Source organism: Marmota marmota, unplaced genomic scaffold (genome assembly GCF_001458135.2).
Source record: "Marmota marmota marmota unplaced genomic scaffold, marMar, whole genome shotgun sequence".
NCBI classification, from domain to species: domain Eukaryota; kingdom Metazoa; phylum Chordata; class Mammalia; order Rodentia; family Sciuridae; genus Marmota; species Marmota marmota.
This window is the reverse complement of record NW_025999968.1, coordinates 679,113-706,907: the sequence shown is the minus strand read 5'-3', so window position 1 is coordinate 706,907 and position 27,795 is coordinate 679,113. Positions and strand designations below refer to the sequence as shown.

General features: G+C 36.6%; 1 protein-coding gene across 2 annotated transcripts; it reads right to left on the bottom strand.

Moving 5' to 3' along the window:
* Positions 1-405: 405 nt before the first annotated feature.
* Positions 406-27,795, bottom strand: Tmem39a (transmembrane protein 39A). 2 transcript variants are annotated; one of them, XM_015478482.2, is made up of 9 exons: positions 27,489-27,795; positions 25,950-26,136; positions 18,066-18,288; positions 15,002-15,085; positions 9,472-9,626; positions 6,898-7,246; positions 5,926-6,113; positions 3,862-3,982; positions 406-888 (listed from the first exon to the last, which is right to left on the bottom strand). In XM_015478482.2, exons 2-9 carry the CDS (start codon positions 26,060-26,062, stop codon positions 655-657), a joined length of 1,467 nt encoding a protein of 488 aa, XP_015333968.1. In that variant the 5' UTR covers positions 26,063-26,136; positions 27,489-27,795; the 3' UTR covers positions 406-654. The 2 variants fall into 2 exon arrangements, with proteins under 2 accessions (XP_015333968.1, XP_015333969.1); XM_015478483.2 differs by having other exon boundaries at positions 25,950-26,092.

Below are 27,795 nucleotides of genomic sequence, written 5' to 3'. Positions count from 1 at the left end.
TTCAAACAAGTAAAAGGAAAATCTTTGGAAGCAAAAGAAGTGAAAGAACAGGAAAAATGACAGCAAAACCCTGAGTCTTGGAATAGCTGATTCAAAAATATCTTGAAATATCGCAGGTTAGAATAAACCAGTTGAGATCCCATCTCAGAAGGGCAACAAAGAGAACCCCACCCAAGACTTGAACCTACTCTCTTTTGTAGTTATTCTAGTAATATTAACCAACTAAATTTAAAGAAATTGGTGCTAGAAGGCAACTCTACTCATCCCCCTTTCTGTAGTAATTACTGGCCAGCTAAGAACTAAAGATAATGAAAAGGACTGGAAGGAAAGCAGACACACAAAGGTACCATATCACACCAAGTGATACATGAAATTGTTCAAAATGAATGAGTTATTCAAGAGTCATACAAACAAATCAATCATTTTACTAGAGAGGCATACCTCTCACATGTGTATTATTCAAATGTACTAACACATGAAAGATCACATCACCTTGTTTATGGATACATTTAATATCCCTTACCCTTCCCGACTTTCAAAACATAATAGTATACAAAATATAAAATATCTTAAATATTTATAAAAATCGCAAGAAAAAAATAGAACGTATGAAAATATTTTTATCTGAGTTCTCCCTCGCTGTTGAGAGACAGCTTAGTTTGCCTTAAGTTCATAACTGCTGAGTGGGTAGGAGTATGCCCTGCCTAATACTATTCTGTCCCGAAGGAGCTTAAATAAAACATAGTAGTTGCAGAAGAGGATGAGAGCCATGGAAAGTGTGTGATTCCACTTCTCCGACCGCAGCAAGGAATAGAGCTGGTAGAAGACAACACTGCCCTCAATAAGGATTAGTAGATTTAACAGCCTTAATGGACGATGAAACAGGAACTGTAAGGAAGTTAAAAAACACAATGTTATTTCATAGGAAAGACTCAAGTTATTCTTGAATTCATTTTTCCAAAGTAATTTCGTATTTATGAGTTCTTACACACAATAAAAAATACATCTGTTTGCCCTGGGACATAAAAAGAGGGATATGTATGTCCAAAAGAACAAGTATATTTATCCAAGACAGGGTGGAATAAAGCAACAAATGGGAAATATTTCACACTTTGAAAATCAATATGTAATGAAGATATTGAGGATGTAATGTAGGATTATAACTGATTAAAATGTAACCATTTAAAAATGTGAAAACTAGGGCTAAGGATGTAGCTTGGTAGTAGAGTGCTTGCCTAGCATGTGTAAGGCCTCCGGGTTCAATCCTCAGTACTATAAGAAATTTTTAAATAAAATAGATAAATAAATATAAAAAAGCTATTCTTAGCTTGTGGGATAATCTAAGACCAAATACTCACACTAGACAAGTACCTAGAAAGAGGGAAGTATTATAAGTTCAGGGAAGTATTATAATACCAACACCATAGTTTTTTTTTATTTTTCCTTAAACTCTTTACTCACAATGGTCACTTATTGAAATCTTTCATAAAACATATGCTTCTACTATTTATTTTTTCTCAATGAGAAATAGAGTGCAAAAAGACAAAGCAAAGAGGAAGGAAGGAAAAATGAGTTGGAACCAGAGTTAAGATTACACATTGGGCTTACTATTTTCACTCTCATCAAATTCTTCACTCTAAGGAGCTAAATCCAGGTTTACTAATAAAAAGGCATTAGGTCACAGGTTGCAAAGGAACATTATCTAACAATTCAGCTCAGCCAGTCAAGTCCTAAATTTAGATGAGGAGAGACTGTATTAATGGTAATTAATTTCAGATGTAAAAGAACTAATTTAGAAGGAAGTTTGATCTCAAGAACTTAAACCTGAGAATGAAGGCCAAACTATCATGACTCCTCTGAAAAGTACATAGTGTCTCAGGGCCCTTCTTCAGGAAAAAGAAAATCTTTAGCTTGGGGTTTACTACATGATACTTTAGTAGTATCATACGTAAAACTGGCTCAATTAATTTTCTAGAAGGATTCAGAAAAACAATTTCAGATTCCATGGCAAGGTGTGTCATTAAACATGCCAGTAACCTACAAACCGAATAAGGAGAAAGGTAGACAGGTTTTAAAGGGTAAAGGCTATTGGTAATAGACACATTTAAAGTGAGTGTTCTTAAACTTCAATCTGCTTAAGAACCATTTCCAAATATGAAAATGCTATAGATTCCTAAGATCCTTTAGAAGACTGGGATACAGGCCCTGAATACTACTTTAAAAGAGTGAGTCAGGTGCCAAGCACAGTGGTACAAGCCTGTGATCCCAGCTACTTGGGAGGCTGAGGCAGGAGGATCACAAGTTTAAGGCCAGCCTGGATAAATTTGTGAGACCCTCTCACGAAATACAATAAAAAAGGGGGTTTGCGGATTAGCTTGGTGATACAGTGTTTGCCTAGCATGCATGAGGCCATGGATTTTACCTCTAGTATTGGGGGGAAAAGGAGATGGGAACAAGAGTGGCCAGATCATTTATATACAGGTGGCTCAAGAACTGCTTTTAGAAGAACTAACTATTTGGTCAAAATCAGCAATTAATTAACTTGCCTAATCTTTCTTCCATAGATTCTACTTGATTCTTCAGAGTCCAACACTAGCAAGAAAAATACTTATTTTTCAAGCAGAAAATTCTAACAAAAATATTTTGTTGTTACAGTTTTCAAGAGGACAACAAGGATGAACAGAAGCCATTAATACCCTAGGGAACTCAGCCATTTAAATTAAATAAGTATCCTGTGGAGAAATCAAATACTTATGTAGTTGTGACCCGAGTCTGTTCCCATCTTAAGACAAGCTCATGGAAGTTCAGAAGGAGCCACTGTAGTCTCCTCATCCAAGGGCCTTTAACTTCCCCATGCTCCTCCCAACTAAGAACCTGCCCTCCTTCCCCATCACATATTTACAGATATCCTGCCCTCATGCAAGTTCCCAGTATGTAATTGAAAGGTCCCTTAGTAACAAACACCTGCAGAACTAAAAAGTCCATGTATCCTCACAAGTAACTGAGGGAGAAAAGTATAATTTTTTTTTTTTTTTAAATCTCCAATTCTATTTTAGGATATGATCTCTACTCAAAGGCAATGCACTGCACTACGGACATTTTTACTAAGAATAGTCCTGAGCAGGTCTCTTCTTTTCCCTACTCCCACTGGCCACCAGCTGGTCTTTCCTTTAAAAGTAAGTGCTGCTTCCTAGAGTCAGAATTTCTGGAAAACTAAAGACCACATAAAACATAATCCAATGCATAAGTGCAAGTGAGAAAGACGCAGGGTTCAGTGGATATAGATTGCTTTTTCCTTTTCTAACTTTGAAGCTTTTCTCTTTTGAATCCATGTAAAGATAAAAGGCTATAGATCATAACATTTGTCTGACTTCCAAAGGGGTAAGTTAAGGTATTTTAAAGAGAAGAAAAAATAAAAATAACACACACAAATATCTGACAAATAAAAAAATTAATAAAAACTACATTATTACTATGTTAAATATTATTTAAAGATACACACAGATACAATATATCTTAAGAACATCACTAAACCCAACTATTACAAAATAAAATTGTAAGATGAAAAAGGAAGTCTTATATAATGGACAACTTATTTGAAGCAAAATTACATTTAATAAATTCCAATGTAACTAGAGAAACCACCCAAGCTATTGAGACTGCAATAATGATATATGACCTCCAAACTGCTTTTCAGAAGACACTTCCATGGGCCCAGGACCATTGTTATAGTAACAGCAAAAATTATCATGCCTCAATTTCCTAGTATGTGTTACTCACTGTGCTATGTGCATACATACAGAATGGCCTTCTAACATTTACTCCTAAACTTATGCTTAAAAATAAATAAATGGTACTTGCATAAAAACGGGCATGGGATACATCTGAAGGCACTGCCACGTTGTAAGGCCCCATGGCTCTATATAAACATCTGCTATGCCGCACCAGCACCCCTTGAGGCCATATTGTATTTTCTGACCAACTAAAGAAGAAAGAAATGCAATGTTAGCATATTGACAATTACAAATAAGACTGTGTCTAGCAAGGCCAGTTATATTTCTATGAAAGGAATTAAATATTCAAGGCTTCATCTGTCTGAATTCTGAAAATATAGTAATTCCATGGTCCAACTTGAAGGAGTTAGAAAGGATCTGTTATGGTAAACTTCATTGCTATGTAGTACAGAGAGACTGTAAAGTAATACAGTTAACTCAGTGTTGAAGGACTTAAGAGGCTTAGCAGAATGAGCAGATATAATTGTTTCAGTAAGGCATCCATGGGCCAGAAAACAGAATGTAAGCAGGCGGACTTCTGTCTCCATCCCAAGTGAACAGTCTACTGGTTGACATGATAGAGGGAACAAACAAGAGGAGAAAGCCAATGGCAACAAGAACAGAGAAGAAATTAACACACTGTCAAACTAATGTGATATTCACTGCAGAATTACATCCCTAAAACTTATTGAAAATCAGTTTGCTCATCAGATAATTCAAATACCTCAAAGATGTGAGAAGCTATACAGTAGAACAAAGACACACACAAGGTACTGACACAGAGTTTTCTTTTTACTGCTTTCTGGACTCATTTTTATAGAGGTTTCTCTAGGGAAAAGAAGTTAGGGAAGAGAAAGCTTCAATCTTTTCAGCATCAATGTAATGGAGTTGGGATGGGGATGGGGATCTTCAGGTTAAGCTTTATTTAAAAAAACAAAAAAAGAAAAAAAAAAAACCTAAGTTAATTCATTTCTTCCTGATTTTCAAAAGGTTAGTTTCCTAGATTAAGAACTGGGGCAGCAGTTTAGATATGTTAAAAAATATATTCTAGCACCCTGAAGCTTCCCCAGTTCAGAAAATGTTCCGCCAGCCTTGCTCACACTTACCAGCATTAAAGTGATGATACACCTCATGGCCATGTGCCATCAGTAGCCTGAAGATGTACAGTACTAGTACTGTGGATTGTATTTTCAATTTTTATTGAAATCTGTCCTTTGCCCACAGTCGGGTTTCTTTTCAGCCTGGCCCAATCTCTTTCAGTTCCTGGGCTTGAAGGCCTGTGCTAATCTGTATCAGACATCAAGGCAGATAATTGAAGGGAGAACTCTGAGGGGGAGAGGGGAAGGGAAGGTCACCTCAATCTGTCCCACTTAATTAGGAAAAAACTGGTAGGGGATGAAATTTGTGAAATGTTCAAATTACACAAGGGAGGAAGATGCAGATGGTCCGGGTCTGAGAGATAGGCATGATGATGGACTCAAAAGTGACAGAAAAAAAAAAGTTCTAAAGTTAGCCACTTTGGATCACAGGGGCCATGCAGAGAAATGTCTGATAAGGGAACACAATAAGAATAATACTTAGAACTCACAGCCAGGGACAGTTTTCACTGAAATACAGGAGAGGCAGGGAAATAGTAGAGAGATTAGGAAGGAAAAAAAAGAAAAAGAAACAGAAAAAATTACAGGCAGGAAAAATTACTAATCCAAATCTGCATGTATTAGAAAAGATGAGAAAAGCAAAGTCCAGCTGTCTTAGGTGTGAGATGAGTAGCTATCAACTTAGCTGTGGCAATGAAAATGAGAAGATAAACCTTAAAAATCTTATAAAAAGAATTTAAAATATATCATGACTCTTTGAATTTGGGCAAACAGTTAAGACTGAAAGACAACTCTGAAGTACTGCTTGGGGCACAAATTATACACTCTAGAGTGACTGGGCAGCTGAAAGGTAGGACGCATTTGAGAAGGGGCTGGGTATGGTGGTAGAAATGAGTTAATGTATCCTGTATTCAGTTTAGCAATGATGACAAGCATCCATGTAGACAAAAACTAAAAAATGTTCAAAGCCAAGAACAGAATGACATACAAAGCAAATAAACATGATCAGCAGCATGTAGAAACGTGTTACATGGTTTTACCCTCTAGCTACTCACATGTGCTGTGGAGCATTGCTGTAGGACCCATGTTCTAGCTTCTGCCATTTGCCGAGGTGAGCAGCTGATTTATGTAGCAAATCACAGTATTTTGATGGCAGCAACTGTGTGGTAAGCATGACAAAAGCATTGATCCACACCATAATGAGGTGTTCACATGACCAGCGCATGTCATAGTACTGGGTACTCTGAAAGAGATCAAAAGAGACAGAAATGATCCATGCACCAGCATCAGACACAGGATGGGTACGTATATATATGCCCTGCAGACAAATGCCACACTTAGTCAACATGCACTGGTTGTCCTGATGTCCGTGCAGAAAGTTCAAGAGCAGAGTCCTCCAAAATCCTTCAACCTGACTTTCTGGCTGTATGAATTAGGGCTGGGAGGGAGAGGCAATTATATTTTAAGGACTGAGTGCTTCTGAAGGACCACTCCGGCTGCAGAAGTGCTTCTGAATGGGTGAAGGAAGGACATTAAAATGTCCCAAAAGATTTTGGTCCCAAGTGACATCCAGACCATTTTTCTTTTCCACTGAAGTAAATTGAAGTTTAGATAAATAAAGGTTAGATTAAATTCAAGAAATTCCTCATAACCCTGTTAGATCAATCACAGTAACCTGGATTTTATTGAATCCTTGGTTCTCTTAAGCTGCTACATATTTTTTCCTACAATAATTATAATTTTTACTCTCCCCGGAAACTAAAAAGAAAAAAAAAAAAAGAAAGAAAGAAAATAAGAAAAAAATTGGAAAGAAAAAAAGAAAGAGGGGACCACCACGGGGTGCATCACATATATGGAAATACCTATCCGCCAACCAGGAGCGGTTTTAGTGCACTCCAGATGCAGCCGAACTCCACCATCCAGGCTGCCAAAGGGGAGACAGAGAAAAGGGGGATTAAACAAGAAATACCCAGTTTATTTAATTCACACACAATCCAGGGAGCACACAAAGCAAAATATCTGCTTACCTTCACAAAACACAGAGGGAGAAATGCAACATAGTAGGCACTGAAGAGGGAGTTGAAGAGAACTTCTTTGATTCTGTGGTTGAAATCGGCTTTCAGACATTCTACCTCATTTCGAATGAGGTCTGGAGATAGAGGGCAGCTGTGGGTGGGGATGGGTGTGGCATTATTAAACTGTTCTTTTAAAGACTCCAGCAATAAGGAGAGGAAGTCTTTGGATTTGGCCAAGCCACCCACAGTTGAGGCGCTTTCCTCTACCGCCTGATGCTGTACCACATAGTTATAGTCTGTGAGAAGAAGATGAGCTCTACTATCTTGGTGGAAACAACAGAGAGGAACATAAACACCAAACCTGCAAGACAAGGTAAATATGAAAATAATACCACAGAAAACACCTAAGAACACTGTATAATTATGTCAATATAATAGTCTTGATGCACCGGAGTAAACATAATAGGAACTTTCCAAGGGTAAATTCCTTGTCTGAGAAGGAAAGTCTTTCATTTCTTACAACAAAAGCAGTACATATTCATTGCAGAAGAGGAAACTAAAAAAATTTCAATAACAAAATATAAACTACCTAGAAATAATCATTTTTATTAGTGGGTACACATTTGTCCAACATATAAACTTTATATATAGTCATGTATGCTTTTTTCTTTTATGTATTTGATCTCATATAGTACAAACTGTTTTGCATCTTGCTATTTCACCTTGTGTGTATACAATGGGTATTTTCTTATGTCTAAATATTTTTCTGTAAGAACTTTTAAAAACATTATAGGATTCATATATTGACATACATAATTTATCCATTTCTCACTTGATAGAAACATGCTGTTTCTGTGGGTTTCACATGACATTTTTTATGGGGATCAAACCCAAGGCCTTGCACATGCTAGATAAGTATTATATCACTAAGCTACATCTCAGCCCAGAAAAAAAAAGTTGTTTCTTATTTTCCACTAGCATAAATAACATGACAAGTATTCTCCTAATGCGGATCTTTGTGTATGTTTAGAAATTTTTGATATGGCTTGCCCTTCAACTTAAATGTCTCCATAGTAAGGGGCTCTCCTGCTTGCAAACTTTGTATCACTCACCCCACTCCCAAAAGCACTCTCCTTTTGTAGTTATTTTTCTCCACAGATTTTACCACTCCATACATGTTTATTAGGTTTTTTATTCTGGGGTGGTTATTTTTTCTTGTTCTATCTTCCATTATTATTATTATTATTATTATTATTATTATTATTATTATTATTATTATTTTGGTATTAAGAATTTTACTCAGGGGTGTTTTACCACGGAGCAACATTGCCAGCTCTATTTTTTGAGATAGGATCTTGCTAAGGTATGTATGCTGGCCCAGAACTTGTGATCCTTCTGCCTCAGCCTTCCAAGTCAATGAGAATACAAGTGTGCACCACTGTGCCTGGACCCTCATTACAATTTAAACTATAAATGCTGGGCACAGTGAGGCATGCCTGTAATCCCAGAAACTTGGGAGGCTGAGGTAGGAGGATTCCAAGTTCAAAGCAGTCTCAGCAACTTAATGACACCCTATCTCAAAGTAAAAAATAAAAAGGTCTAGGGATGTGGTTCAGTGGTTAAGTATCCCTGGGTTCAATCCCCAGTACCAAATAATAATAATAATAATAATAGTTATTATTATTATTATTATTTATTTCTTTATATACTTAAATTGAAAAAGACTGCTAGCCATTTTGATGATGGTAATCCTATTAAACTTAACATCTTACTTGGTAAATAGAGCTCAATTAAAATATTCTCACTGGGTGTGGTAGTGTCCACCTATAATCCTACTACTCAGGAGGATGAGGCAGTCCAATCCCAAATTCAAGGCCAACGTGGACAATTTAGCAAGACCTTGTCTCAAAATTTCAAAAGGACATGGTATGTAACTCTGCAGAGTGCTTGGCAAGCATGCATGAGGCCCTGAGTCCATCCCCAGTACTATAAAATAAATAAATACTTTCCACTAGATGACACAAATGTACACACCTATAGCACACCTGTAATCTCAAGGACTCGGGAGTCTAAGAGGATCACAAATTCAAGGTCAGCCTAGGCAACTTAGTGAGGCACTGTAAATTTTAATTTTTTAAAAATATTTATTTCTTAGTTGTACACAATACCTTTATTTTGTTTATTTTTATGTGGTGCTGAGGATCGAACCCAGGGCCGCACACGTGCTAGGTGAGCGCTCTAACACTGAGCCATAACCCCAGCCCCTGTAAATTTAAAATTAAAAAAGGGCCAGATATGTATCTTGGTGGTAAAGCACTATTGGTTTCAATCCCCAGTATCGCAACCTCTCCACTGGTAGGACAGCCATACTTCTCAGTTTCCCCAGGATAGTTCTAGTTTATGTCTGTTGTCTCAACTAACCTAGTTTAGAAAACAAATTATATGGCTATCATATCCACTGGTTTTCAAATTTTTTTAACTTTTAATTTATATTTGAAGAATTTAATTCTCCCTTTTTTTATAGTATTATTTGCATGACCCAAATAACTACTAAAGATTTGTTAATTGCAAAACAGGAGTACTCACGGATAGCCAAGGAAGAGGAGATTAAGTACTGAATGGCTTCGAAAGAGATTGACTAGGGTCCAACAAAGTACCCATCCACACAAAGTGAGAAGCACCAAGCGAGCTGATATCAGAACCATGTAGTGAATCATAGATGCTGCACCCGCCTTGGTGGCCTGAAAGTTTAGAAGCATCAAAGGTAAATTTTATAAATTATCTTATTTAAAAGCAATGTAACATAAATAAGGGTAGTAGGTTTAAATGGAAGCTAAACTGTATCAAAAAAAAAGAAAGAAAAGAAAAAGAAAACTGTTTCATCCCACCTTATCTTCCTAATTCTCAAAAATTCAACCCTCTCCAGGCAATTAGTCATCTCCTCCTTGTACCCACACAGACCTGCTTTAACTTTTCATCATTATCATCTAATTTGTTTTCACTAGGGTTTCTCATCAAAGTATGGTCCATGGACCAGTCATCAGAATCACTTGAGTTGCTTATGAACATGTAAGTTCCTAACAACTTTTCTCTTTGAATGTAGGGAAAAAAAATTTGAGTCAAGGATTCTATATTTTAACAATCTCTTAGGTGATTTGTATGTATATACAGATGGAGAGCCAATAATTTATCTACCTTACTTCCTACCAGAATGCCAAGGGCCTCAATAGCAGCAAGAGTACTTCTATTTTTCTTTGAATTCTTACCTCTAATCTGCTTGCTGAGTTGATGTTTAAAATATTACAAAAATTTTACAAAATAATCACATCTTCTTTGACAGACCTCTATATGTTTAACTTTTGCACATACAAAAATAATGTGTAGGGCTGGGGTTGTAGCTCAGTGGTAAAGTGCTTGCCTCGCATGTGTGAGGCCCTGGGTTCGATCCTCAGCACCACATGAAAATAAATAAATAAAAATAAAATATTGTGTCCATCTATAACTAAAAAAATAAAAATAATAAACAATGTATAAATACTTCTAATTCTTTATATCATATCTCAAATATTCTTCTTAAATCCTAAATCTTTAAAACTGACCAAATATAGTAAGAAAATATATTTGTCAAAACATAAAACTTACAAATTAGAATAAAAATATTGGAAAAAAAAAAAAAAACCACCATAAAACTTGTGGTCCCATAAAATTATAGGGAGAGCCTGTTGCACAGCACATGCCTGTAATCCCAGCTACTCAGAAGGCTGAGGCAGGAGGATCATTCAAGCCCAGGAGTCAGAGGCCAGCCTGGACAACATAAGTAACACCACATCTCAAAAACAAATAATAACAATAATTAAATAAAGCTGGAAATTCTTCTTGCCTAGTGACATCACAGCTGCCATAACATCAAAGCACATACTATTACTGATGTGTTTGTGATAATGCTGGTGTAAACAAACCTACTGTATTTCCAGTCCTATATAGTAAGTACATAATACTTGATAATGAAACAAACAACTATAGTTGCTTATTACTATTACTTGTTTATGTACTTACTATATTTTTACTACACTGTTTAAAAGTATGCTCCTACTCATTAAAAAAAAAAAAAAAAGTTTACTATAAAAACACCATACTGTGTAACTCTGGCAGCAAATTTACACAGCTTGCATTTACCACAGCTCTTGATTGCATCAAGAGGCCACAAGGAATGATTAAGGTATGATATCCAGGTTTGTGTCAATATGCTCTATGATGTTTGCACAATGAAGATATCACCTAGTGATGTCTTTCTTGTCTCTATAGTTAGGTGACACACGACTGTGTGTGTGTGAGGGGGATAATACAAACTATAGAGATACATAGTATATATGGGTACTTTAAAATGTGAAGCAGTTAAACAAATACCATAATAAACTGCTTAAGCCTCAAACTATGAAAAAGACCCAAGCTGTTCTCAGTCATAGCATGGCAAATAGTTCTATATCACTCCCCTTATAGGTACCTCATACCAATCAATGTACCTTGTATTTTAAAGTCTAAGGAAGTTACGTAAGCCCTGGAGTTATTCTATTACTTCTATTCTCAAAAGTACAAGGTTAGAAATAAAAGACTGTTTCTGCTCCATGCCAGCAGAGCAGCAGAGTTTGATTTTCTTATTCTAGAACCTACATTCTTTAACTACTCACTGTGCTATATGTGACAGACCTTGGTGATACAGTGGTAATCAAGACAAATAAGAACTTATCTTTATGAAGCTACCCAGCCAAGAAAAACACATACTAAACTTAAATTTAGACAATTATTTTTATAATGTGATGAGTGTTACAGGAAAAGCATAAGTTATCATGAGAATAAGTAATAGGAGACCCTACTTGGGAAGGCTTTCTTTAGAAAGCAATATTTGTGTTGAAACCTAAAAGACAAATAAGAGCTAGTCAAGTTAGAAAACTATTCATAATACTATAATAAATACATTTAAATATATATGTACATAAATCTTTAATATATATACATTAGAAGGAAATAAAACCAAAAATGTGATTCTCAGTAATGAGGTTGTAATTTTCAATTTTCTGCTTTACATTCTAGTGTCTAACAATCTCAATCTTTTCAATAAAATACATTGTTTTTGTATTAGAAAAATAATGTTTTGCCAGGTGTGCTAGGGAACACTTGTATTCCCATCAACTCAGGAGGCTAAGGTAGAAGGTTCTTTAGTTCAAGACCAGCCTCAGCAACTTACCCTATCTCACAAGAAAAAAGAAAAAAGGACTGGGAATGTAGCTGGGGTAAAGCACCCCTGTACCAAACAAATAAAAATAAAATAAAATAAAAACTTTTTTTTTTTAAGAGAGTTGCCTCAAGTTGGTAAAACAGTTGGATTTATTTTTAGTCTTGTGTAGAAAGTACACAGAAGCAGTGTTGGCTAGGAGGTGAATAAACAAAAGGCTAGCTAGGCAGAGAGGTGGTTGTCCAGCTGAATTCTCCAGCTGAATATTTATCTTTCAAATTAATTACCTCCAGTTCTCCTTAAAAAATGGTCTTTCTCAATCAGGCTTGGTGGCACATGCCTATAATAATATCCCAGCAGCTTCAGAGGCTAAGAAAGGAAAATTGTGAGTTCAAAGCCAGCCTCAGCAATTGCAAGGCACTAAGCAACAAAGTGAGACTCTGTCTCTAAATAAACTACAAAATAGGGGTGGGATGTGGCTCAGTGGTCAAGTGCCCCTAAGTTCAATCCCTGGTACCCTCCCCCCAAAAAAGGTCTTTCTCAGGGTCATGATCTTTTCTGTGATAAAAGAATGCAAACATATTTTAATGGAAGGAAAAAAAAAAAAGATTATGATGGGTTTAATCATTTAATTTAGATATATTAGGAAAGAATCACTATATAGCTGATTTTAAATTTTCAAATAGATAATATAACCACATCACTCAAAAGACAAATCCTAGAGTGCTAGTAGTGATTCATGCTGCTCCTGTCTCCCAGCCACCAGCAGTCCATTATTACTCCATATCTCTTTCCAGGGACAAGTTATTTGTATATAAACAAATACATTTTGCTCCCTCTATCTGCCTTTTTATGGAGTGGGGCGGGGTGGGGGGGAGTACTGGGGATTGAACCCAGGGACACTTTACCATTAAGCTACATACCCAGTTCTTATTTTTTAATTTGAGACAGGATCTCGCTAAGTTACTGAGAGTACCACTAAGTTGCTGAAGCTAGCAAAATTTATCTTTCTGCCTCAGCCTCCTGAGCTGCTGGGATTAAAGGTGTACACCACCACACCCAGCAAACAAAATTCTTTTTAAACAGTGTTTAAAATAAAGTAGGGGCTGGGGATGTGGCTCAAGCGGTAGCTCGCTTGCCTGGCATGCGTGCGGCCCGGGTTCGATCCTCAGCACCACATACAAACAAAGATGTTGTGTCCGCCGATAACTAAAAAATAAATATTAAAAAATTTTCTCTCTCTCTCTCTCACTCTCTCTTTAAAAATAAAATAAAATAAAATAAAGTAGGAAGCTAGGTGCAGTGATGCACACCTGTAATTCCTGCAATTTGGGAGGCTGAATCAAGAAGTTCACAGTTTGAGACCAGCTCGAGTGACTTGATGAAACCTTATCTCAAAATAGAATAAAAAAGGCCGGGGATGTAGCTCAATGGTAGAGTACCTGCCTAGCATGCACTAGGCCCTGGGTTCAATCCTCAGTACCATACACACACTCAAAGGCAATAAAATGCTTCAAGTTATAGACTTTGTAGCAACAAGGTAGAAACTATAGTTATGAAGGGTTTATACATTAACATGAAGCAACTAAACTGACATATGCCAATATCATTTCTAAGCAACTGAAGAGATGAAACATAATAATTTCCTGCCTGTTTTAACACATGTAAACAAAAAATCCATTCTATTCTTCTAAAGAAAGTTCTTTCTCAATATATCCAAAAGTAAGTACCTGTTTTCATCACCTAAATACTGAACCTGAGAGAAAGGCTGAGTTACATCCTTTCCTACCAGGAGAAACAGTTCTACTACCAATACTACCACTATTTTCCAGTTATCTTAATGGCTTTTAGATCATGACTTAACATCTTTAATTAATCTGTAATCACAGGAATCAGAGCTTATACTCACAAAGTCTTCTGCTTCTGTGTATGTTTTGGAAGAAAAAGTAAACTCTCGATTTTCATTACAGTAACTACTCATTTAAAAATTTCAAACTGAAATATAATTTCCAAGATTCAAATTATTAGCCGCTTTAGCTAAGTTAACATTTTTGTTTTCATAAACACTTATAGGGTACAATATATAAAATCTTATGCAACTACATTTTTCTCTCTCGCTGGAGTTTATATGAAAAATGATACCCAAAGCCAAATCTACCAGCAACTTTTAAATTAATAAAATAATTTAATGTTCCAAATCTTTCCTCCTCTGTCCAGTAAACTTATATTCTAATCTTGTGATTACTCCTAGGCAAATTTTAACATTGCCTTTTAAAAATTCTAACTTTTAATAAATTTAAATTCTAAGTTTTAATAAATACAAACCAATCAACCTGGGGCACTTTCACTGAGCCACATCCCCAGCCCATTTTATTTTTTATTTTCAGGCAGGACCTCACCAAATTGCTTAGGGCTTCACTAAGTTGTTGAGGCTGGTTTCAAACTTGTGATCATCCTGCCTCAGCCTCCCAAGTTGCTGGGATTACAGGTGTGCACCACCTCACGGCTACAAATGTTTTTTGTTAGGAAATTTCACAAGTGGCATATAAACCATTTCAAGTGAATGTTATCTAAAATTGAATTTATCCTATTTCCCTAGAACTATTAAAATTAAAAAAAAAAAATTGTGCCCCAAAATCCAGAAGCTTAAATTAAACTCCTTCAAATTCAATATCTAATAGGTCTTGAGTTATTGCACATTTGAATTTTAAATATATTGCAGGAAACCATTTTTTTTTAAAGTATTGGCACAACTCACATAGGAATAAAGAAATTAATTTAAAGTTGTTTTCAAATTATATTGGACATTTTACATTTTCAGTCTGAACCCTTTCTAGTAACTACAAGTTACAACAAGTAGTAGAACACAGTGAATAAACTTACTTCGGAGATGAGGGCCCACACGAGCCTCCTTGCGAGCATCACCGTGATGAACGCTGCCAGGTGATAATCAATGAGATGAAAATTCTATAAAAGAAACAAAGAATGTCATCAAAAAGAAATACAATGTTTATCAAACTGAACTACTACACAAACAGAGGTTTGCTCCCTCAAAAGATCTTCCTTAGTTCATCCTACCCTTAGAGAACACAGAAATTTGAGAGATCATGAAGAGACTGCCTACCTTGTACTTCTCCTTTTGTGACTAATTGCTTAAACTTTCCAAACACTGTTTTAGACTATCTGGAAAGTATTACTATCCATTTTTTTTTGAAACTCTACTATATTAAAAGAAAAAGATAGCTTTGAGTTAACAATAATTATGACAATAATAATTCATCTAAACTGACTGATTTATTATGTGTCAAATTAAATCAGTCAGGATTCATAGTTTTTAGGAGTTACTGTGGTTGTTTCTTTATTCAAACTTATGTTAGTCTAACTGTGCATCAACTAAACTACTAGTTAGTACATCAATTATATTTATTTAATCTTTATAATTATTTAAAAATATGCCTTACATTTGATCTCTTCTATAAAATTAAACCATTACTTAGATGTCATATATAGTTCCTTTGTTATGCATACGTGTGTGTATACATATATACATATATATACACATATAAATATATGTATACATATACATATTTATAAAACTGTGATAACAGCAAACAAAATCGTTAGTAATAATCTTAGAAACCAATGAAATCGAGATATATTTTCCTCTTGATGGTCAAAGGGTTTGCAGGTTTCTACATTTTCTTCCCAAATGAAAAACTGAATTTTTCAATTAATTAATTCAATAAACTAAATATGCCAGGTACTCTTCTTTTTTGGGGGTGGGGGTACCAGGGATTGAACTCAGGGGCACTTGGCCACTGAGCCACATACCCAGCCCTATTTTGTATTGTATTTAGAGACAGGGTCTCACTAACTTGCTTAGTGCCTTGCTTTTGCTGAGGGTGGCTTTGAACTCATGATCCTCCTGTCTCAGCCTCCCCAGTTGCTGATATTACAGGCATGTCCAGCCAGGTATTAGTCTCAACACTAAGGGTAAAGTGCTGAAAACAAAAATCAAGGTTTTTTTCTCTTGGCAATGGAAATGGTAGAGATTATTACTTGTTTCTTCTACCATCATAGTAGAATTTAACAAGGCACTGCCTCCTTGCTAACTAAGGGTTCCTTGCCCAAACTCCCTTGCAAAAAACTACTTCTACTCTAGGATGGATGAAGTATATAGTTTCTATACTCAATAAACTTACAATCCAGGTAGGGGGAAAAATACATATATATATATATATATATATATATATATATATATATATATATATATGTAAATAAAAATAAATCTGGCACTAACTCATTACAATTCTTAAAGAAACAGAGACTCTCATCACGTATTAAGTATATATGTGATCAATACTTAATATCATTTGGTTGTTCCTGAAATTAACTTAACACTTTTCTTTTTAAAGTATATTAAAAAAACCCTACAACATATTTTTACATATTTTTATGTATTTCAGCAGAAAGAAAAGTCTTAATAGCTAATCCTAGGAACAATCAAGTGATACGAATATTTAAAATACATTTTTTTATTCCCTTCTCATACTTTTTTTCCCCAGTACTGGGTATTGAACTCAGGAGTGCTCTACTACAACTACATCTCCAGCCCTTTTTACTTCTTATTTTAAGACAGTTGCTGAGGCTGGCCTTGAATTTACAATCCTTCTGCCTTGGTCTCCTGAGTTGCCAGAATTACAGGAATGCACCACCATGCCCAACTCCTTTCTCATATTATCTTGAAGATTTGGGACCACATTTCCTTTTCTATGTCTACCACATTAGAAAGGTTTTCAGATATTTTGTGAGTCCCAAACACACATACAAAATGTTCAGAACAAAAGTACTCTTTGCCCCAAAGAATATCTCTGTCACCCATCCAAATCTGCCATTGCCAATCACATACATGTAAGTCATCTGACTAGCCTTTTAGATATTTTATATGCTCATCTATGGAGAACCTTCTTTGTATCAAGATTATCAGGGCCAGGGCTGAGGTAGTGGCTCAGTGGTAGAGCATTCGCCTAGCACATGCGAGGCCCTGGGTTCAATCCTCAGCACCACATTAAAAAATAAATAAGTAAAATAAAGTTATAGAAAAATTGATTAAAAATATTTTTTTAAAAAAATTACCAGGGCTCTCCTAAATAAATGAAGAGAAACCAGAAGAAACCTACAACATGTTTTTTAAGTTCTTCAGAAATAGCTAGTTTCCATCTCAATTCTATTTTGTAAAAGAATTCAATTTCATTCAGGTTAACAATGCACCCAGTTAAAGTACAATATTTTCTAGCTTCTCTTATAGTTATGAGTGGACATGTGGAAATGATGGGAGCCTGGACTGTAAGAAACTCTCCTTTATAAATACCCTATGCTCTTTTACCTTTATGGCTGATAGCAATGAACCACAGCCACCTTAAAGGCCACTTGTTAGAAAATAGCAGTCTTTACCACCCTAGGTCCCCTGACTGACCACATGGAAGAATTCCTACCAACCAGGACAACTGTCTCAGACTGTTATATGTTAAAAACATTATACAATTTTTGGCTTATTTGTTATAGAAGCTACCATTATCATAATTCAGTCATTTAAAAGGTAAAGCTGCTAGAATTTAATCATAATGATAAGTTAACATTACATGTTACACTTTCTCTATCCCATGTTAAACAAATTTAACTTCTAGCCAAGGACGGATAAAGTATATAGTTCAAATTTAACATGGGATAGAGAAAGCTAGATATGGAAACCTTTCTGCAATATTATTACAATAAATTATTTAAATGTTTTCTGCATTTTAATTTATACTTCAACAATCTTATCATGAATTTTTATTTCTAAAAAGTAATCTGATGTTTATTAGAAAACCAGTTTTTAGAAGAAAAATTATTAAGAAAAAAATTTACCTGAGTGACATAAAAAATTTAGAGGCCTATGACGACTTACCAGTGAAGTACAAGAGGCAGGATGATTGTAAGGATACCACCACACGGTTTTATAGATGTTGATGTACTGAATGAACAGAGCAACCAAAAGGTAGATGAAGAAAAGAAATTCAAAAAGCAGGCTCCCATCCACAGGCAAGTCAGGAATTTGGCAATGACGCACAGGACCTGGGGTGATTAAGGCTGTGATAGGTGGAACTGGAAGGCCAATAGTGCTACCATTCCTGAAAGAGAAAACTATGGTAAACTCAAATGGTGATATCCTTCATGTCAGAGCAAAGAGCCCCTTCTATCTCCACTACCTAACCTTAACTGTTGGCCTCTCCAAGACTCTATTCTGGGATCCTTCCTCTACATATTGTCTCAATGATCTAAGATGCAACCATGATTTTCATCATCTTAGGCATACTGAAAAATAAAATTTATCTTTATATCACAGCAGAGTTTTAGACCCCTATTAGCAACTGCCTGCTAGATATCTGTGTTCCTCCCCCGACAGTCCTAACCCTAGTTTGTGGCCCACCCTGTTAGCTGCCCAAATCAGGATCCTAGAACATTTCTTCTTCCACTCCATATCCAATCACTTTCTAAAGAACTGGATTCAACTCAGGTGTAGTGGCATATGCCTAAAATCCCAGTTACTCAGGAGTCTAAGGCAGGATGATTGCAAGTTCAAAGCCATGCTCAGCAATTTAGAGAGGCACTTAGCAACTCAGTGACACCCTGCCTCTAAATAAAATATAAAAAAGGGTTGGGGATGTGGTTCAGTTGTTAAGGCTCTTGGGTTCAATCCCTGGTATGAAAAACAAAACAAACAAAAACTGGGAATGTAGCTCAGTGGTAAACTACCCTTGAGTTCAATCCTCACTACTGCAAAAAGAAAAATAAAGAATTGAATCCTATTTCACAAAATTTTCTTCAATTGTATCCTCCCTTCTCAATCCACTGTTTCAGTTCAAGCATTCACCAATTTTCATCTAAATTACTGGCAGTAATCCTCCTAAATTCAACTCTACTTTCACCAAACCCACCAAGCTGCCCTTAGGGATCTTTCTAAAGTGAAACTGGTAGTGTTACTGTCTTATTCTTACTGTTTTTGTTTGTTTTTTGTTGTTGTGCTGGGGATTAAACTCAGAGCCTCAGTGGCAGAGTGCCCGCCTGGCATAATAGTGTTACTCTCCTCCGCTCTTTACTGCAATTAGGATAATATCAAAAAACTTTGAGTATGTTCTATGAAGCCCTCTGTTTAACATAGTAGCCTCCTCACATATCACTCCTCCACATGCAACTACGATACTCATGCTACGTGCTGTCTGAAACATATGTTCTATTTTACTGTGCACTTTATTCCCTTGAAATGAAATATCCCCCGTAATTACACTTTCCTTAACTTCTCACACACACATTTACTGAAAAATTCCCTCCAAACCTTTTTTCACTCATTCTTCAAAACTTTTAAGGGATTTGGGTTCAGCTTAGTGGTAGAATGCTTGCATGTATGAGGCTCTGGGTTCAATTCCCAATACCATGAGCACACACAAAAAAATAAATAAATAAATGGCTCTTCAGCTCTTCAAACACACCCTCTGTGAAGCTTACTCCGACTCCCTCAAACTTATTCATCTCTCCTTTGTGCCACTATCATATATGTGTAAAGTCTTTATTATTGCGCTTTTCATACTATAACATAATTTTTGTACACATCTATAACTTGGCTATCAGACCATAAACCTAAGGCCAGAAACTACTTTTCTTAGTTCACTGCAAATATATACTTTTAGGTTGAGACAGCAAAAGACCAATGCACTCATGAAAAACAGACAACTCTTAACACAAAAACAAACATATAGAAGTATTAATCCCTATTTTGTTCTTTCTTCTAGGCTCACTTATAGGTCAGAAACAGCTAGACTATTTGGAGTGACAGATAGGGATAAAGAATAAACTTTCTGTTGTTTATATGCACAGGATAGTTACAGAGATCTAAGGTCTACTATTGTTTATACAACAAGGAAAGGAGACTCAATTCCCAGTGACTCAGGAAGCTGAGATAAGATTGTAAGTTTAAAGTCAGTCTCAACAACTGAGACCCTGTCTCAAAAGAAAAAAATCAAAAGGACTTGGGATGCAGCTCAATAGTAAAGTGCCCCTAAGTTCAATCTCCAGTAAACCCCACTCTAAAAAAACATATTTAAGATAAGGAACAATAGTAGCATTACTTTCTTCTCTAAAATTTCCAAATATAGAATTCTAGCATGGGTATGTGGGACTTATAGTACTTTAAGCAACTCATGGGAATATGAGCTCTGCTCATTCTGAATAGTTAAGAATACTATGACTTGAATGCACAGGATTAATGCCAGCAGCCAGTCTACTGCCTCACTCCAGTTAACTGTAAGATACTGAAATAAAAATTTCTGATGAGATGTTACAATGTTAAAAGCCTCTAATCTAAACAAACTAAAAATCTTATTGAACTTCAGTCAAAAATAAGGAAAGAGGGAAAGCATGATAAACTGTCATAATTTTTGAACTCAGGGCTTCGCATATGATAGGCAAGCTCTGCCGCTGAGCAACACTCCAGCCCACTTTAAAATTTTGAGACAGGGTCTCTTTAAGTTGCCCAGGTTGGCCTCAAACTTGTGATCCTCCTGCCTCAGCCTCCTAAGTAGCTGGGATTATAGGCATACGCCAGCATACATGGCTCTGTTATGATTTAAGAGTTAAAAAAAGATTATAAAAATGTTTCCACGTAAAGGAGACTTGCTTTCTGGAACATACATGCTTCTGCCATTAACAAACTCAACAAAATACTGGAATTCAAAAAATATATTCAAAACAAAAGTACAAAAGTTCTACACTTGTAATACACTCTATAAATTTGGCTATTAAACTTGAAGCCAGAAGACCAAACAGACATAGGTCAAACAAAGTGATTCAAAGCACCAGTTGGAAAAAAAGAAATCATGTCTATGTAAAGATAACTGATGAGATTAAGTGTTCTCCATCTAACCGATAAACTTCAAAGCTGGAGAGGGAAAATATCAAAGTTCTTTAAATCTAAAAAAACAAATAAGTGAATAAATACACAATGCCTACATGTATTAAAATATCATACTATATTCCATTTAGGTATAATTACTGAGTCAATAAAAAATTAAACTTTAAAAATAAAACAGAGTTGGCCAATATATATCTCAAAAAAATAGTTACAGAGGTATTATTTAAAAAAAATATTATTTTTCTAACGTTATAAAAATAGATTCAAGAATCTATTCAGGATGCACTTAATTCAAACAGCAACAAGTTGTGACAACACATTTGAAATGTTGTCCACCAGGAAAGCCCATTAGAAGGTTTTTATTGTGAAGGCTGATTACATAGGCATCCTTTCCTACCAATACCAAAATTCTAGACTCCCCAAAGAAGGAAGGTATTCAGTATAGCTTTGCTTAAAAAGCCCTGCTTACAAGGCTTGCATCTGGGAACTGAATGGTAAACAGTTCCTTTCATTGATACAAAATTTTCCTTATAATAAGAACAGGTCAGCAGGGCATGGTGGTGCACACCTATAATCCCAGAAGCTCAGGAGGCTTAGGCAGGAGGATCTCAAGTTCAAAGCCAACTGCAGCAATAGCAACGGGCTAAGCAACACAGTGAGACTCTGTCTTTAAATAAAATACAAAATAGGGCTGGGGATGTTACTCAGTAGTAGAGTGCCCCTAGTTCAATTTCCAGTACTCGCCACCCAAAAAAAAGAATGGGTCACTGTGGTTGAACTATATAAAAAATGGTGGTTTATGCTGAACATCTGCTTTATCCTTGCAGCAGGCTTTAGACTGGCCCTTATGGAGTCATGAGCAGCACAATTTAAGTATGCAAATGGATAAAGCAAGAAAGATTCAAAGATTTACTCGGGTGATAGCTCAGTTGGTAGAGTACTTGCCTAACACATTTGAGACACTGGGTTCGATCATCAGCACCACATAAAAATAAAATAAAGGTATTATGTTCAACTACTATAAAAATATTTTTTTAAAAAGATTCAAAGGGATAAAGAGAAATTAGAAGAGACAGAAAACAGTGGTATTTGGACATGTTTGGTGATATTATCAGAAAATATACGCAAGGACTAAACAAACAAACAAAACTTCAAACAAGTAAAAATCTCCCTGTAGGAACTCTCTATGAAACTCACAAACACAGTACTTTTTTTTTTTTTAAGCTTTGGGGAGTGAAACCAGGGGCACTCTATAACTGAGCTATTATCACCAGCACTTGTAATTTTAATTTGAGACAGGGTCTCACTAAGTTACCTAGTTTGGTCTCAAAACTTATGATCCTCCAGCCTCAGCCTCCAGAATACCTGGGATTATAGTTGTGTACCATCAGCTACACCTTTCTTTTTTAAAAAGAGAGTTATCTAAGAACATTTGCAAGAACAAATCCTGGCTGGGCATGATGACACACACCTGTAATCCCAGCAACTAGGGAAGTTGAGGCAGAAGTATCCCAATTCGATGCCAGCCTCAGAAACTTAATGAGACCCTGTCTCAAAAAAGATTGGGATATAGCTCAGTGGTAAAGCTCTGTGGTTCCATCTCCAGTACCAAATAAATAAATCTGGGGGTATGACTCAGTAGTAGTGAGCCACCAGCTTTAATCTATAGAACCCACCCCCCCAAAAAAAAAAGAATAAAAAAACAAATGAACAACAATGCCCTATTCCCCAAAGGTAGAAAATACAACAGGCAACTTTTGGATTTCAATCTTTCAAAGTAGCTCCTCGACATTCTCAAGTTTAACTTCACCACTTTACCAATTAGGCCACAAACATCTACCAAACAGGCAACTAGGAGCAAATGCTTTGTTCTCCAATTGGCTATGTCAAATATATCAAAATTATACCATTTTTAAGGAACTCAATTTCTTTCTTCACTACCCTACAGATACTCCAAAAGTGATTTCTCTCATATGGACACACTTTCTTTGTATACGTTTTTCCTAAAGCTATATTCTAAGCTATCTAACATTTCCTTTATTTATATTTTTTTATATCTCTACCCCAGGTTTTATACAATAACCTATTCCAACTATTCCAGCCAATTCTATCTCATCAAAAAACAAAGATAAGTTGGGCATGGTAGTGCATGCCTGTAATCCCAGCAGCTCGGGAGGCTGAGACAGGAGGATCGAGTTCAAAGCTAGCCTCAGCAAAAAGCAAGGCACAAACAACTCAGTGAGATCTTGTCTATAAATAAAATCCAAAAAAAAAAAAAGGACTGGGGATGTGGCTCAATGTTGTGTGCCCCTGAGTTCAATCCCTAGTATCTCCCCACACACATCCACAAAAAGAAACAAAGATATTCTAAAAAGAACAAAAAAGAAAAGAAATAGAAATTGGGCATGGCACACTCCTGTAATCTAACTACTCAAGAGATCAGGCAGAAGGATCGCAAATCTGTCGCCAGATTAGGCAATTTCAAGATCTAGTCTCAAAATAAAGTTAAAAAACAAAACAAAACTGGGAATGTAGCTCAGTACCTGCCTAGCATATTCAAGGCCCTGAGTTCAATCTCCAGTACCAGAAACAAACAAACAAAAACCACACAGAAACTTTTTTCCAAAATAATCTCTTAAGGTAAACATGTTACAAAATAATCATTCAACAAAAGTCTCAATTTTTCAAACTATGAACACTTTAATCAGTTGAAAAATTTGTTCTTAGATACACACACACACACACACACATACATTTCAAATTAATTGCAAAAGAATTATGTTATCTTAGCAGCTCAGGAGGCTGAGGTAAGAGGATCCCAAGTTCAAAGCAGACTCTCAGCTTAGCAAGGCCCAAGGCAACTCAGTGAGACCCTGACTCTAAATAAAATACAAAAAAGGGCTGAGAATGTGGCTCAGTGTTTAAATGCCCAGGGGTTCAATCCCCAGTACCAAAAAAAATAATTTAAAACACTATATGTTAAAGAAGAGGGAAAGGGCACCAGGGATTAAACCCAGGGGTGCTTTACCACTGAGTTATACCCGCTGCCCATTTTATTTTGAGGCAGAGTCTCACTAAGACCTTGATCATGTAATAGTGCAGCAATACACTGATCAATTATATGAACAAGAAATTTTTGCCAGCTAGTTTCTACTTCCTCCCTAAACAGAGTTTTTTTCATCTCAATTTTAATTTTCAGAGCTGTTAGTACCATTTCATCTTTCAGGCCCTCCTGACATATTTGTATACTTCTTCTTGGACTGATCTCCCACTTCCTGACTTTACAACCTTAGTTCTACACAATCTTTGAAATTTGTTCTGGTGGGCTGGGAGTGTGGCTCAGTGACAAGTGCTTGCCTATTACATGCAAGCAATTTCCATCGCCATACAAAAAAAAATTAGTTTATTTTTATTTCAGTGGGACTTTCCCTGAAATTCTAGTTTAAAGAAATTTTTAAATTTTATTTATTTATTTTTGGTACTCAGGATTGAACCCATTGCTGGACTGCTACATGATCAAGCCTTATGATGATGTGAGTTACCCCACATAAGATTAGAAATAATTCATCCTGCCAGGTGTGGTGGCACATGCCTGTTAATTCCAGCTACTTGAGAGGTTGAGGCAAGATGATCAAATGTTAAAGGCTAGCCCCATCAACTTAGCTAGACCCTATCTCAAAATAAAAATATACAGGGTTTGGGATATAGCTCACTGATAGTGTACCCTTGGGTTCAATCCCTAGTACTGTTAAAACATAAAAGAAAAAAAGAAAATTCATCTTAGACTGTGGTGTAACTCAGTGATAACTAAGCAAGTGCAAAGCCCTGGGGTCAATCCTCAATACCTTCAAAAAAGAAATCGTTCATCCTAATTTCTGAAAATTAGGAACTTTGTAATATATTTATATTAAAAGATCAAATTTTTTATTCTCATACAACATGACACAAATCTTAAGATGTTTATTTAGGCTACAGCTAACAGTTTATTAATATTAAGCAGTTTTCTGACAAAATAATTTTTGAAATCCTTGAAGAAATCTGACTTATAATTTATTTTACTTTATTTTAAGTATTTTGGAGGGGAGAGTGAAATATTTATTATTTATTTATTTTTAATGTGATGCTGAGGATCAAACCCAGTACCTAACATGTTCAAGGCAAGTGTTCTATCGCTGAGCTACAACCCCAGCCCTGACTTATAATTTTTGAACTTCATGTTAGCTGTCAATTTTAATTTGCCCTCAAAAAATAAAAATAATGACAATAAGCAGATAAACCATCACATTTGCCAGATGTGGTGGCGCATGCCTGTAATCCACTCAGGAGGCCAAGGCAGGAAGATGATAAATTCCAGGCCAGCCTCAGCAACTTAGTAAGCAGCATCTCAAAATTAAAAAATAATTTTAAAAGGGCTGGGCTCAGTGGCAGAATGCCCCCGGGGTTCAAACGCTAGTACGGAAAGGAAAGGACTCCAAACCATGGCATTTGCCCTGTACTTTCATTCACTTGTCCCTTCTTCTAATAGCTAAAAAGGTGATGATTAGGACTGGCAATGAAACTCAGTTGCAGAGCCCTTGCCTACTTATATGCAAGGCCTTGGGTTTGATTCTCAGTAACACACACACACACACACACAAAGTAATGACTAGAATTTGGATTATCAGTCATAAGATTAGGGCTTTGTTTACTTCATGAGCCCATATCATCTCTCTCTCCAAAGTATGCTAAAATGCTAAGCTTTCGGTCTTAAAAAGGCAGAATTTCTACCTCAGTGTCAAAGAATAAAGCTTGACAAGCAAGTATCTGAACACCATGATGATGTTTATGTTAGTCTTACTGATCACGGGATAGTACAGATTATGCATAGCTTTATTTCTTCTTTACCTGTTTCTCAAGCCTGTTCCATTGCCACAGCCCCCACCAACCAAAGTCTGTAAAGAAGGTAAAGCTGAACGGCTTAGCTGCTGCCGACTAGGGCCCCTCCTTCCACCGGGCATGTCCGGGAACCAGTCTGCTTCCAGTGCCACCTGTAGTTGCAACCCACGTTAATGGTTGTCAACCTGTTTCAACTCTGAACAACAACAAAAAATGTAAATATCAGTTAACTATCTTTAAAGTAGGCAATGTAACAAAATAACCAGAAAACTGAGTAAGTAGGCCTTGTAAAACCAGATTTTCAAACAAACACTCTCTGTGTCAATTACCTACTTTATTCTAATGAAAAGACTATTCAGATTCTAATGGGTCAGAATCCTAAATTTTGTTCAGTGTTAGGCAAGCTGCAATTTGTCTCTTTTGTCAGTTGACTTGTATCATATGAAAGATAGTACAATCAGGTAAAATTTTACAAGACCACAATTTAAACATTTCCTATTTAATATTTCAGGTTAAGTCACTTGAAATAAAGGAAGTTCATCACTGTCCATAATGTTAGGCTTTAGCCAGTGTGCCTCTGTAATCCCAGATACCCAGGAGGCTGAGGCAGAAGAATCACAAGAAGCTGAAACCTAAGAAAAGCCAATCTCAAAATTAAAATAATTGGGGCTGGGGATGAAGTTCAGTGGTTGAACGCTAGCCCAGCATGTGAGCGGTCCTAGAGGTCCTAGATTCAATCCCCACCACAGCACCCGTACTCAAAATTAGGTTTTGTTATCAAGTGATCCTGTTCTGAGTTAACATGTACCACATGTTATCTGACCTTGATTGATTTAACGTCTAAATTAGTTTCATCAGGAAAAAAAGGGTTCCCTGTTCTATGGTGTTTTGTCAGGACTGCTGAAGATGGGAAAAAGGGGACCTATAGGCCCTTAAACTCTTTAAAAAAAGTAAATTGTTCAAGTGGTATCTCCTCCACATGTTAGAGCGAAAGTACCAAAAGGAACTCAAGTGGATGCCTACTTCAGGAAAACGGGTAACGTCATTTGGAAATTATTGAAATTACAAGATTATAAGGCAAGTAACAAAGATCCTCACTGAAAAGAATTGGTGTCCTCACCAAACTAAGGCAAAAATCATAGTTCCGCCAATGTGAACACCAAATGTTTCCTAAAACAGTACAACCAAAAACTGAAGAATCACACGCTGGAAAAACCCTGATTTTCAAAACACTACTGCAGATTGATTTGATGTTCCCTATTCCTAACAGCCTTCGGCTGCACACTAACAAACCCAAGGTGAGAAACAGCATTCAAACTGTTGGGTGTTGGGGTCGCTGGTTCTTGCTCAACAAAAAAAGGGAAAGAAAAATGAGGGGAACACTGGGAGAGAAGAGAAAATATGAGATGCGGGGAGGTAGATGGCGAGAAACCACAAACTTCAAGAGACCTGCCCCTAAAAGAAGACGACAAAGCGGTCCCCGTCGCCCACCCGGGAGGACGAAAGCAGACCCGGGACAGTCGGACGCGGCAGCTAGGTAATACTCACGCATGGAGGAGGCCCGGCCAGTGGGGCGGGATCCCTGGGAGGAGGAGGTGGCTTTAAAGACTGGACCCCAGGCAAGATAACCAGCTCCCGGCGTTAAAGCTCTCCAAACCAGCTGCCTGCATGCAGGCTGTCCCCGCCTGGAGGGTTGAAGCAGGGCGTCCAGGTTTCAGGCCGCTAGACCCAGACCCAGACCTAGACCCCGAGTCAGTGGCAGAGCTAAAGCTAGAACCAGAACCCAGCCCCGTCAGCACTCATCCTCAGCCTCCATTACCGCGGAGCTGAGCAGACGTGGCAGCGCACGGTGATG